The sequence below is a fragment of the Hydractinia symbiolongicarpus genome, chromosome 11 (genome assembly GCF_029227915.1).
Source record: "Hydractinia symbiolongicarpus strain clone_291-10 chromosome 11, HSymV2.1, whole genome shotgun sequence".
NCBI classification, from domain to species: Eukaryota; Metazoa; Cnidaria; class Hydrozoa; order Anthoathecata; family Hydractiniidae; genus Hydractinia; species Hydractinia symbiolongicarpus.
In genome coordinates, this window is record NC_079885.1 from 9,445,849 (window position 1) to 9,460,460 (window position 14,612).

A 14,612-nucleotide genomic window follows, 5' to 3' on the forward strand; every position below is an offset into this window, starting at 1 on the left:
AAATTATGTTATGTTTGTGAAGAGAAATTTACACTGTTGTCAAAAACCAACAAATTTGATTAACTTTAGATAAGAAACTTGCAATTAAGGTTGAAAAGCAGCCTGGTTTGTACAACAAGGGCTGCAAGGTATATAAAGAAAGAGATTGATGCAAAAATACTTGAGCACAAATTGAACAAAACCTAGGACTAGAGGAAGATATGGATCTACTCAAATAAGTTTTTTCTCGAAATAATAATATAAGTTCGAGCAGTCAGAGTATAGTCACTGAAGAGGCATTGTTACTACATACAATGATCAAAGAAATAGTTAATGTCTAAAACTTTATTTTACCTTAATTTGTATCAGTGCTAATTGTATGTTAAAAATTTAAAGAAAAGATATAGTAAGAAAAGATTGGAAGTAAAAAAGCGTTCAAGATCTGGAGCTAGTTTACGGGATATTGAGGCTGCCGAGAAAGAATTGAAGCTATATAGATTCATGTCATGACTAGACCTTTTTGTGAAATTGCGACAGACAACTTCTAATTTAAAGTCTATCGAAAACAACTCCCACCAGGAAGACCCTCAAAACAGTACATTCACATTGTTCTGTTTATTCTGCAGTTTTATAGGGGGAATCCCCCGTTGATTGCTATATATCATCGCCTATTAATAATATATTTAAAAAAGGGATATATTTGAAAAACGTTTATATGCGTGTTTAGGCAGCTTAGGGCTACACGAAACACCTAATACCCATGTTTCTGTGAAATAAAATGATAGAAAAGTTTACATTTTCTACAAGCTAGGTAAATTCTCTATCTAATAATGATACTTTTTAGCTAAAAATAATAAACATAAAAATTTTAAGAGAAGGCGGGGGCGTAGGGTTTGGTGGTGGAGAAAGGAAGGAAGGCAGAGCTTTGTTTCTCGCCTCTGCTCTTACGCAAAAGTACTACCAATGGTCAAAATGGCGAATTTGGGTGTTACGTAATTATTGAATAATTAGCGATTTGATTGTTTCATATATCCTTCATTTAAATCGATAGCGAGAGAGAAAAACACAAAAATACTTATCCTTGTCCTTCTTTATATTGCTTTTCACGAATTTTTTACAAAATAAATAAAAATCACAAATTGGTATTGGTCTCTTAAACTATCACCACCCATAAAAAGGTTCTAATTTACTGCAATGTTTATTAATTCTATCTTCTTAATGATTGAAAGTTTTTCTCAGTTGAAACTTTCACTTCATTGCTTTGGAGTAGGAGAAATTGGCGGTGCGTTCTTGTTTTTCTCTTCTGGTTTCATCGCAGGAAAAAATAAAACTTCCTAAAAAGGTTAAAATATAACAGATTTAAATTTTGAGTATCATTTGTGGCTTTAGAAATAAAAAAACCCTGAAAAATCCGTACCTTGATATTATTTGAGTCTGTTAAAAACATGCACAATCGATCTATACCCATTCCCCACCCAGCAGTTGGAGGCAAACCGTATTCCAAGGCCGTACAAAATCCTTCATCGTAAAACATGGACTCGTCATCGCCTGCAGCTTTGTCCTTAAAAATACGCACGAAAATCGTTGAAACGGTTTTATTAGCAACATTGTCAATATTGAGTAAATAAAAAACTTATAAAAAATATAAACGGAATATTTCTTACTTTTGCTTGATTTGAAAACATTTGTCTTTGTACCAGCGGATCGTTTAACTCCGTGTAAGCATTGCATACTTCTTTCTGGCACACAAACAACTCAAAACGTTCGGTCAACCCTGGCTCCGAACGATGCCTAAAAAGATAAAAACGCTGTAAAATACAAAGAAAGAGAGAAATTTAATTCGTTGCTTCCACATGGTATTGATCAAACTATTCATGTGTAATGATGTCAATATACTTTAGTATAAACCAATCTCACCATTTAGCAAGAGGACTCATCACTTGAGGATGATCCATTATAAAAGTGGGATTATTGCATTGCACTTCAAGGTAATCGCCGACTAACTAAATTAAAAAAAATTAACGATTTTTTTCTCCATGTAAACTATTTTATTACAATTATTTACCTAGGATTTAATGTTATATAATGATGTTTCCTATATCAGTGTTGAATTGAAGCAGACATACGGTCAGGTAAACAGACATACAGACAGACTGACACAGAGTTTTACGCAAAATGTCTCGTAAAATTTGTATAAAATTAAAAATTTAAACATAAAAAACTCTGTTTAAATTAAAGCAAATTGAGGATTTACTTTGTCTAGTAGTCTCGCAGTAGTTCTTGGATTGCTACACTCTACACCTTGTTTCACACATAGATCATCCAAATACTTGCGTGCCCCTACAACAGAAAAAAAAAACATTATAACGCATATAAAATATCCAAAACTTTGTTACTTCAAAGACAAATCAGTGATTTTTCTGAGTAATGTTTAAAAAAACATACCTTCTGTTTGAAGATCCATTTTTGGGAAAGTAACACCAAGAGTTTTTTGAAGTTCCGCCAACATAGACATTCTTCGAAACGGCGGCGTAAAATCCACTTCGATTGGTTCTCCTTTGCCGCCTTCGTCGCTTTGATTTGGATGGTATTGTATTTTGTACGTACCAAACAAACTTTTCACCATACCTTTAAGAAAACGAAGTTGGGTTTAACTTTTTTCATTTCGTTGCAAAAATAATCTATGTATATAAAATTAAGTCTTCACAAGGCAAATGAATTCAATAAAGGCGCTAAAATTGTTAATGCAATGATAATCAACAAGAAACATCACACTTGTTGGAAATAGATCATCGCAAACATTTTAATTTTTCTCATTTTGTTACAATACATAACACGAGAAAGAAATTATGCATGTCTTTGAAAGAGAAAACAGAACGGATGTTTCTGAAAGTATTGGAACTATGTATGCAATGACAATCAACAAGAAACATCACACTTGTTGAAAATAGATCATCGAAAACATTTCAATCTTTCTCATTTTGTTACAATACATAACACGAGAAAGAAATTATGCATGTCTTTGAAAGACAAAACAGAACGGATGTTTCTGAAAGTGTTGAAACTATGTATGCAATGACAATCAACAAGAAACATCACACTTGTTGAAAATAGATCATCGAAAACATTTCAATCTTTCTCATTTTGTTACAATGCATAACACAAGAAAGAAATTATGCATGTCTTTGAAAGAGAAAACAGAACGGATGTTTCTGAAAGTGTTGAAACTATGTATGCAATGACAATCAACAAGAAACATCACACTTGTTGAAAATAGATCATCGAAAACATTTCAATCTTTCTCATTTTGTTACAATACATAACACGAGAAAGAAATTATGCATGTCTTTGAAAGACAAAACAGAACGGATGTTTCTGAAAGTGTTGATATTGTGTATGCAATGATAATCAACAGGAAACATCACACTTGTTGAAAATGGATCATCGAAAACATTTCAATCTTTCTCATTTTGTTACAATACATAACATTAAATACAGTTATGCATGTCTTTGAAAGAGAATAAAGGACAAAAAAATTCCTAGAAATAAACTTTGTTTCTTATTTATTCACCCTTCATTTACCTATTCCAATATTCATGTCAGATGAATTGATGTCAAAGAAAAATATAAAGCTTATGAATACTCAGTCGTTTATACAAAGTTATAATACATTTATCTCCCTATTTCTTTACATAACAAATTACTCAATACACATTGGTAAATTTAGATTCAAAATAAATTGCTGGTCTAAAATTTACTCCAAAACCTTAAAAACTTTCTTACCAGATACCATTCGTTCTGTGATGTCCATCAGATCGTTATAATCTGCATAAGCCATATAAAATTCACAGGTAGTAAACTCAGGATTATGAGTCATATCAATGCCTTCATTTCGGAATTGGCGACCTATTTCATACACACGATCAATCCCACCTACCACTAACATCTGAAATAATATAAAAATATTATCAGAACCGAATGCGTTGATGAACATAGGAACTTCAATTACTGCTAACAGATCTTACCTTGTGATACAACTCGGGAGCCACACGAAGATACAAATCCATATTTAAATCATTGTGATGTGTTATAAACGGTTTAGCTGTGGCACCACCAGGTATCATATTCATCATGGGAGTTTCGATCTGAAATTAAACATAACTTCTCATCAATTTTAAAAACCCTAGCAAATTGACACAAATACTAGATCTTGTATACAACATCAATAGGGGATTCATTTTTTTTCTACTCAGTATAATATATGCCAACACAAAAACGAAAAACACCAAAAAATAATTTTGCAACTTTTTTAGAGCCAATATAAATAAAAAATACAGCATCACCTACCTCTAAGAATCCTAACTGATCAAGAAACTTTCGAACATAATTTATTACTCTGCTACGGGTACAAAATTTTTGTCGCACAGTTTCATTAAGTATAAGGTCCAAGTACCTTTGCCGAAATCTTGTTTCCTGAAAAAAGAGAAAATTAGATCACTTTTATTCAATGCAGACTTAACCAAAAGGTAGGAAAACTTGTGGTAAAAACGATATCAAACACATATAAACAGAAAAATGAAATAACTGGTAAAAATATGAGCAAAAAAGGAGCGACTCACTTTATCTTTTAACCCAAAGTGTAAATGAGGAAGCATATGAAGACAAGGGGATAATAACTCAATGTGTTTTGGTTGTATACTAAGTTCTCCTTTTTTCGATTTACCTGTAAAACAAAAATTTAGGAGCGAAGAGTCAATGAAGACTGTGATAACAAATGAATAGTTAACATAAGAAAAGCACATACCAGGTCTTCCACGTATTCCAACAATGTCACCTCTGCGAAGTTTGCCATGAATATATGCAAAATCATCTTCTGATGATCTAAGTGGAAACAACATTAAACAGTGTTTATCTTTCTTGTGAAGGTAAACATTGTGGCAAACTCCATATCCTTCAACCTATCACAATTTACAGGGGTAAATAACATAATAGTCACTGAACTTGTAATGCAACTAAAACATACGGTCACACTATTAGATTACTATATTATTTTTAGCTTAAATTATTATTTACGACCAGTCCTTAATTTACTTGTTCCTATACACTAATAAATTCATTTATTTATAGGAATTAACCAAAAAAAATCATCAAATGAACAACTTTTTAATATGTCTCCTCGTGTAGCTTTATTTGAAATTCATCATTGCAGAAAAGAAACTTATGAAATTGAAAGCCTAATTTATACATCTGAATGCAATTTAAAATTGAACAAATCACATTCACAAATTAGCGACCTCTAATGAAGTTGCACCTTGGTAAAAAATTTCAGGTTTAAACAAAATTTGTCATAACATTTTTGCGTGTTTTATATGGTAACAAGGGTAATATATATAGGCCAAAAAATATATATTATGATAATATACATACCTTTGATCAGCCATTATTTGTATTTTAACACCTTCACCGCGTAAATCATAAAATATTAATTTAGCACCAGACGGCCTTTTTGCATGTATTCTACCTAAATATTTTGTAATAATAAAATATTATATATTAATTAAAAGTAAACAATACATTAAGCTGTACGCTTCTCTTACCTGCCACACTAACTTCTTCATCCAACCAAGTACCCGAATCTACTGAGTTATACTTTTCAATGAAATGTGCCAGTGATATGGACACATTAAACTTGTGAGGATAAGGATTTTCACCAATTTTTTTCCAACTTGCCACAGACTGCTGGCGGATTTCATGGTACTGATTAGGATCCAGTGACTCATCTTCATCAACCAGGCTCTTAGGTTTTTCCTTTTTCATATTAGCCTAAAATAATTTGCGAATGCATCGACTTGATTAAGAATCGTTTAATTTTTTTCTAGAAATATTTAGGAAAATATGGTGATCATACTTGTTTTAGTCAAAAAGGGTAACACCTACCAAAAAAGCTGAAGGAAAACAAAATATACAATACACAAATAAATATGAGCATACATTTTGGGCAGCTGCAGCTTCTGCAGCAGCTTGCTTCATTGCTTTTTCTTTTGCCTTTTGTTCAGCTTTAAGACGCTTCTTCAACTCACTAAATGGCAAATAATGTATAATGTTATAACTTTTTACAAACGTCAAAAAAATGAATGAGAAAGGCTCAATTTATCTAGTTTTGGTACTGGTGAAGTAGATATTATGACAGGTCCTAGACTTCAGGCCATACATGTTATCTAATAGCCATTGCGGTTAGTTGGATAGCAAAAATGTGAGATCACAGATTTAAGAATCACACAATTAAACCCATAAAAGGGTGTTACATAATATTACACAATCAAGTTTTATGTTTACAATATATATATATTTGTTTATTTGATAGAAATTCAAAACTGGTAAATAATTTTATCCTTCTATATACCATCTTACAAAAATCTAATCCCAGGACCAAAAATTTATCCTACATGAAAAATATTTTTCCATATTTAAATTCATAATTAAAATCATAAATTTTAAGAAAATCCAAAATTTGCTATGCAGTTATAGCAAAAAAAACAGGCAAAAACAAAGTTGTACAAAGTTTATTTACCACCTGGTTAACTTATTCTTGACTTTGTAGTGCAATTTGTACATGGCAGATGGTACACTGTGTGGGCTGTTGGAGTTGTCTGGTAGGGTGCAGACCCTATAATTGGGTCTGCATAGCTCAAAACAAGGAGTTCCCAAATTGGGGTAATGGATAAGGCATCTAATTTCGATATTCAAACTACAATGGAACATTTAATACAATAGAACAGTTCAATATCCACCCCCCTTTCCCCTTAATTTAGACACCCACGCAGGCCATTTCGTTTGATTAGGTGTGCGATGAATCACACGCCTCAATAATTCGGTAAGCACAAAATTCCTTTACCCATACACTGCCCAAGGGCTTTGTTTTGGCGCGGGGAAGATGCAAAGAGTGATTAATTAAATTTTGTAACTACTTGTGGGACAAACAATATTTAATGTAAATTAAATTATGGAAAGTTGATGTGTGGCTAATAACGATATATTCAACATTTCAATGCTAAAGATGGATCATGAAATTTCTTACTAAAATAATATTCCGTAACTATCAAAGATTTTTTTTTATTTTTTACTTATTTTTTCGAAGTTATATTTTCTAAATCATTGCATTCAATCGAAAATAACTTGATAACTCTTTAGAAAATTTGTATATGGGATACAAGTTATTTTACTCTGAAAATTTCACCATAAGGGCAGGTGGGTGGGTCTGCAAAACTAACTAACGATGTGTGATATTTTCCCGTTTATTCCGCCCTTCCTTATTCCCTTGTTCACGTGACAAAGCCAAGTGGACATTGACTGTATCTTACATACCCTGTTATAAATGAATTAATAAATAAATTTATTTTTTAACTTTATCTCTTCAAAAGGCAATTATAAAAATCACAAAAATGCTACTGAACGGAACATACAAATATTTGCCGTTTTCCTTTAACAAATGACACAAATAACACAAATTTAAAGTTTTTTAAAAGAACCCAATACTATGACCTTATTTCACCTTTGTGCTTTATTTTTTTCCCTTGACAACAATTTCCTCACTCTCCCTAAAACACGATTCTGGATATCAATTTTTCTTTTGTGTTGAATGTTATTCTAATCTATTTATATCTTTGCAATAACATTGAGCATATTGAAATGATTTGCTTTGGTAATGGAGCAATATGGCAGGTATCATTTTTAGGTGTCACAAGCTAGTGCCCAGGACTAAATTAATAAATGCTGGTAAAAAACAGTAAAAAATGTAACAATTTAGTTTGAATGGTATTCATTCTTTGTTATCTTTCTTATATTTGCTACTTTCAAACAACAGGTGGCCGCAAAAAAAAGTGAAAAAAACATTAAAAATATACAATAAATAAGACACATGAAACTTTGTCCTCCCCATTACTGCCACTCATTGTATTATACTACGATTGCTAAGATGAAAATGGACAATAAAATTATAAAAAGATGAGAAAGAATCTTCCGTACATCATTGTTACAGACAATCTGTAATAATTCATCATTTTGTTTCTTCTTATACATTTTAACCCCGGAGCTTTCTACGTACAAGTTACAACAAGGGTTGTAAAGCCTTCTTAAATCATTCTGACTTCATTTTTCGCTTTTTCATAGTTTTGATAATTTCAGAATCGCAGACATAGAGAAAACAAAGTTTGCACATGTGATTAATTGCACGCCTAACAAATCTGCACCAGTGTGGAGGCCTGCACGTGCAATCCCACGCCTTTCAAGAAATGGTCTGCTCACACTTATTTAAATTCTAGTATTTAACTATTAAGACCCTCTGTTTAATTGGCATTACAGTATACTGTTATGTACAAAGATGGGCACTATTGTACAAATTGGTCCTATGAATTATGGCAAAAAATAGTCGATTGTTTGTGGATTAAATTTATATTTGATGTATAATATTGAAATATTTGTTTCGATTCCTTACCTACCAATTATAATGAAAGTGTTTACTCCTCTGTTGCACAAGGAACATACTTGAAGGATAAAAGATATAGTTTATTCCACAAGGCACTCGTGCTGTAACAATAATGGAAGGGTAGCTTTTTAAAAATACACATTGATTACTAAGTAAATGCCATTTTTAAGTTGTCAAACGTATAAGCTGTATGAAGAAATATCTACTGGCATAATAACAAATAAAACAACAAAATTTAAAAGTTACAATGCACTGCTTTTTATGTATACGTGAGTTAGTGTACTTGCTGTCTAAAAGTAAAGCGATTTTTCTGGGCATGCCACTAAAAATATTCGTTGTTGTTAATATTATTATTATGATGGTGATGATGATGATGATGATGATGATTATTATTATTAAAAAATAGGTGGAAAATATCTTTTAAGAAAATGAGACAATATTGTGAAGATCAATTCCCTTTGGATTAGGAATCTTGAAAAAGCCTGAAGTTATTGGCCAGTTCAGGATAATGTACAGATATGGAAGCTGTTTCCATATTCAGAAACTTTTTTGTGTAAAAATAGGAAACAGTTTCTAAATTCAGAAACCAATTTCAGTTTTCCATCTTCCACAAACTAATTTGGGTTTCTTCATTATAACCTTTGACCAATAGAAAGTCCTACCAATAAATTTAAAAATATTACATGGAACTGGGTGTAGTTCAGGGGTTCTCTTACTACTGGAGTTCTAATCTAATTTACCCCAGTATGAAGAAATTTTTCCCTATCACCCACCCAAACAGAAAAACAGTTAAAAGTTGGAAACAATTTGTTTGTCTGTTTAAAAAAAAAAAAAAATAAAAAAAAAAAAATAAAAATCTGGTTTCCGAATTCAGAATTACGAAAACTGTTTCCATGTACCTTATCCGAGACTGGTGGCAAAAAGAGCACATAATTATCTAGTCTAGTATAAAACTACTGCCTCAAACACTACCTCAATCATCAGGGTGCACTTTACTGCAGATATTATGACAGGGTGTAATACAGAAATTTAAAGAGTTGGTTTGTTATTCTTGTGGTCAGAATGTTCTCCTTCGTTGCTCTCCGATGGGATGCAAAGTGGACTTTTCACGGTCAAACCTTCACAGTAGAAATCTTAATTAAACAGAATTTAAACGCAAAACAGCGTTAAAATGTCGCAAAATGGCAAAAATTAGCAGTATCTAAAACACATTAAAGATTTAACTAAAAAAAAGAGAATTCCTTGAAAAATCCAATACTTTTTGACAGTCCCTCTAAATTAAAATTTATCCCTGTGATTACTTCGTCTAAATGTTTGTCTTGAACCTGTGTTGTTTTGTAGTTTTGTCCCATGTGATGTTTTTTCAGGTAGCCATCAAGCTTTTGCTTCGTGTTGGTTATCCCTCCATTACGTAATTTTGATAAGCTTGCATAAACAATTTTTTAATATTTTTATTGTATTCATACTATCTGATGGAAAATAAATAAATAAATAACCAATTAACTATTGTATTTATGAAGGTTTCACCACAAAAAACATTACAATTACGGCATTTGTACACTATTTCATAATGTTACTGTGGAAAGTTTATCATTTCTTGAACATGATAGTTTAGTAGGCGACGTTTCGGGAGATCCTTCTCCCATCATCGGGCAAAGTAAAATGATGTTGAGCATGTACTTATAATTGCATAGGATCGAAATTTATGAAAATTAACCAATCAGAAACGAGCTGACAATTACAGTAATTAACATTCTTGGACCTATAGATGTAGGTAACTCCTTTTTCTGTAGGGCTGGTAACCAAATCTCAGAAAGTTGATATGAGATGCTGTTTATGTGTTTGTTACGTTCTACACTGTTCATGGCTTCTTTAATTTTCCTGGCCATTGTTCTGGATTCTCTGTCAATGATTTTCTTCTCATCCCAACTGATGACTTCTGCTCCAGCTGTGGTCCGCAATTTCGTTTTTCTTCACATCTCCATTTCTCACTACACGCATATGTTCTTGTACTTGTTGCTTAAACTTTCTTTTTGTTTCGCCTATATACACTGCATCACAATCTTTACATGAGATTTCGTAAACAACATTGCTTTGTTCTTCCAGGTCTATTTTGTCTTTTGGTTTAGACAAAGTGCTTCTTAGGGTGTCTTTAGAGTTAAGAATTTCATAATGGCTGCTTAATCTGAATACTGGCCCGTGATTGGTTCAACTAGTATTATGACGCGAATCCCACCAGAAGAATCAGTCTGATCGATATCCGAAAATGGATATGTCCATTATATCCAAATGGATATATATGTCCAGATTTCGTGAAAAAGCATAATTTACCTTCCTTTTCTGACAAATTCCTCTAATATAATATCTTAAGCAGGATAAAAATTGTTACAAAATATATCACCAAAAAGGATATTTTCCAACGCTTCTTTTCCAGTTTTCTGCGTGTTTGTAACTTGCTTTAATCAAACAGAAATTAATTTTCAAGTTGGTTAACAGCCAGCGTAATATTTGTCAAAAGTCGTCATTTTACTTGTATATATATATCTGATACAAATTAGATTGGTTCTGTGGTTTGAAGGTATACTATCTATACTTTTCTGAAAGCCAAGAGTTTCTTAGTGTAGGATTTGTTTTAAGTACAGTACTGGAATCAGGACACCTAACATCGTGAGCGTGTATCATGCGCAACACGAACGATCCGCGATCCTATTGTGACCATCGCGATAGAAAAAATGTTAATGAAGAGCTTCGCGATGTATAAAAAAATAACGATGCTATCGCAATCGTCACTATTATCGTGATTGTCGTGATGGATCGTGAATAACATTAAAAACATTAAACAATAGATGTGTATAGCTAATCTTGTGTCTTTGTTTTTTTACATTTAAAAATTCTTTTGCATCTTGTATTTTTATTAGAAATTGGATTTTAGAAATAAGGCGACCCCAACTTAATTACTTGTTCTACAGGCGAAGTAGATAGTAGTTTACGTCAGTCGGCGAAATAAAAATATAGGTGAAAAGATAAAAAGACTTGCATGTTAAAAAACTTGTTTTCAAAAGTTATGCAAGATGTTTTTTTGTTGAAAGCCGTACAGCAAGAATTATTCTTGTGCTGTTTTGAAAGTTATACAGAATATACCTGTGTTGTTTTGAAAGATATACAGTAGATTATACTTAAGGCTGTTTTGAAATTTATACAGCAAGTTATTATTTTCAATTTAAAATAATAAAACACAACATTTATTTTAACAAAAAAGTTAAGTGTTCTTTTATGTTTTTTGTGCAGGCTTATGAGAAAATTATTATTTAAGTGCAAAGACGTTTTACGGACTATAGTTGACAATATTTAGTCTTTTGCGACATTAAAATTTTTTATTTATTTCATAACGGATGAGGGTGTTACGACATGCGTATTTTACGTTGTTTTAATTATTTTTTAATATCATTGAAAAAGATTTAATGATATTAATTATTTTTCCTAAATGATATCGACTAAAAAATTTAAGATTTTAGCAAGCATCGTAATTTTAAACATATATTAATTATAACGAAGGAGGGTGTTACAACATTCATAATCTTTTTTTTTACGAGATGGGATAAGAAAATGTTTGTTTGTTGATATTTTTATTTCTTTTTATCGTGAAAGTTAGGGTCGGGCGGTCCCGTAGAACAACTAAATAAGCTAGAGTCTAAACAAGAAAAAGCTTACGACAACAAAAATATTTTTAACTTAAAAAAAAACAAAAATTATTCATATTTAATTGTGCTATTCTCTCATGACATTAATTACGTGATTTTTGTAATGTTTAACAGGCCATTTCTTGAATAAAACTATGCCAGAGCTACAAAAAGCACCCGCTAAAAAAATTACGAGTGCTATGGTGTGCGAAAAATGTGTGTGTGAAAAAAGTGTGATGTGAATACTTGCATGTGTGATTCACACTTAACTATTTTTTGTTTACCGCATCGTTATGTTATTTAAGCTGTATAGAAATGAATTTTGTAAAACGTATTAACCACAAGTGCAAGGTTGAAACGTTGGACGCGATGACGTGTTGGCAGATTCGCTATATGTTTTTGGCATTAAATATATTTCTACACATTTTTGATTTCTCTTTCCCCTTTGAAAAAGATTTTTTAAACTTTATTCAACATGTTTTTTCTTTGGTATTACATCACGAAAACATTTGTCTGAAAGCTGTATTAAGGTACAGGACACCTAACCTCTCCCATGTTCTGGTTATATTTAACTTGCATGGATGCGCACTCTTCTCGTAGTATTCTCTGTGACGATGAAGGTCGGACTGACTTGTGGCATGGTTCCAAATGGTCTTCCGTCTTTTGTTCGAGTCTCAGTGTAATGCACCAGTGGAGCATAAGAGTGTCAGCATGAAGGAAAGGGGCCGACTTTAATGTTCTTTATACTTTTTAAACAAATCAATCACAAAGAAATGAATGTTATGTAATCAGCGTAATAGCTTTTTTCATCACGCTATAATATTTTAGAAAAAAAATTTCACAAGTGCGAAAAAAGGACTTGTAAATCTTTTTACGAGTGTGCGGGCGAGTGCGAGTGCTATCGCACTTGTCTCAAGGAATAGCCTGGTTTAAAGATGTATCGTGACGGTCGCAATATAGATTGTGGAAGTCGACCCCACGATGGATTGCAACCTTAACGATGCTAAAAAATTTTACTATCAAAAATCAAGTAAACAGATTTGTATTATCAAACTGCCCTAAAAACCTGCCCATTTTCCCGTTTTTCCCTGATTATGTTTTATCCTGTTTCGCCCAGTTTTTTCCAAACAATGGATGGCGGGTTAACTGCTTGCATTGATGCGGCCATTATATCCGAAAGTGAATAGATTCAAAACATATCTAGTTTTGGATATCAATTAGACAGAGAATAGCTAGGCCCAATACTAGGGTGCCGATAAGCTGCATACACCGTAAAAAGTGTAGGCGTTTTCGGACAAGTTTGGTAGTTCGAAAAAAAATAAGTATTTACCCGAAAAACCCAGAATAGACCCAAACAATGCTCGAAAAAAGAGCCTTCTTCCAAAGGAATTGCATTTCGGGAATGCTCTGGGCAAGTTCAAAAAGTGTGGGTTCTTTCCAGAGGGCAACCATTAATTTAATTTAAAAAGTCTTCCAAACTCGTCTCTTACATATGCAGGCGTTTGCGGCATATCAGCAACCTCTTGGCGGCCCAATTAGACATTTTATAAAGGTTCCCAATTTATAGACCCCTCAAAAGCTCTTTCTGCATGAAATAAACTGGCCACAAGGTTGAAAATCAAACAGGGACAAGAATATAAAAGTCGAAGATATAAGATTATTTTTCAGTTTTATGAATGATTTGGGGGGGGGGGATAGGGGGAGACAAGAGGAGCATGACGACTTCTGGCAAAGTGAAACACTAGTTTAAACATATTCTTTATCAATAACCCAAGCATGATTTTGAGCTAGCTAGCTAACAGACAGCTAGTGGCCCACATATTTTCTTTAACGACTTTTTTTCAAAGTTAATTAAACATTATTTAAATTATCATTTGAACTTACTTTTTACTAAGCTTTGGTTCTGTATCAGTCATATCTGTAGTTGTCGTTGTACAATAAGTCAAATAAGGATTGAACTGTTTGGGTAGGTTTACACTTGGAAAATATAAAAACTTTTTAGCTTGATAAATGGTATTCAGTCTTCTGCAAATGCCTATATTCATTCAGTTTCAGTTACTAAAAAGCTCCTCCATTCCATTTATGGTCATCCCCTACTTTACTACGCACAGTTATGCCGTAAAAAACACATGGGTGATGTAAGTTATGGTATCTGGTTAATTCGTACCAGACACAGGCACTAAACTAAAATTTAATTGGTGGTGGTGATTTTGTTGCTTCGTAATGAAGATGACACTCAAAAATTGAGAAAAAAGCAACCAGGGAATTCTTCATTTTTAATTGATGTTGGTCACACCAAAGAGAGTCGCACGAGTCACAGACTGACATATTGTTGCCATTCATATCCTAGTTCGTATCAAGTAGTAGTAAAGAAAGACACGTGTGTTTAAATTCTAACGGTAAGTCGTCCACGTATTACTTCCTGAATATAAAGGAGATATAGTATTCAACATGTGTTCGACCTATGT

General features: G+C 32.5%; 1 protein-coding gene across 1 annotated transcript; it reads right to left on the reverse strand.

Annotated features, from left to right (window-relative positions):
• Nucleotides 1-1,054: 1,054 nt before the first annotated feature.
• On the reverse strand, nt 1,055-14,293 carry LOC130614746 (lysine--tRNA ligase-like). Its single transcript, XM_057436194.1, has 15 exons — nt 14,029-14,293; nt 5,971-6,058; nt 5,577-5,802; nt 5,407-5,500; nt 4,784-4,860; nt 4,599-4,702; nt 4,327-4,452; nt 4,005-4,124; nt 3,763-3,925; nt 2,425-2,607; nt 2,234-2,319; nt 1,897-1,982; nt 1,644-1,770; nt 1,397-1,540; nt 1,055-1,313 (listed from the first exon to the last, which is right to left on the reverse strand). The coding sequence occupies exons 1-15, from the start codon at nt 14,187-14,189 to the stop codon at nt 1,233-1,235; spliced, it is 1,866 nt and encodes a 621-aa protein (XP_057292177.1). The 5' UTR covers nt 14,190-14,293; the 3' UTR covers nt 1,055-1,232.
• Nucleotides 14,294-14,612: the final 319 nt, after the last annotated feature.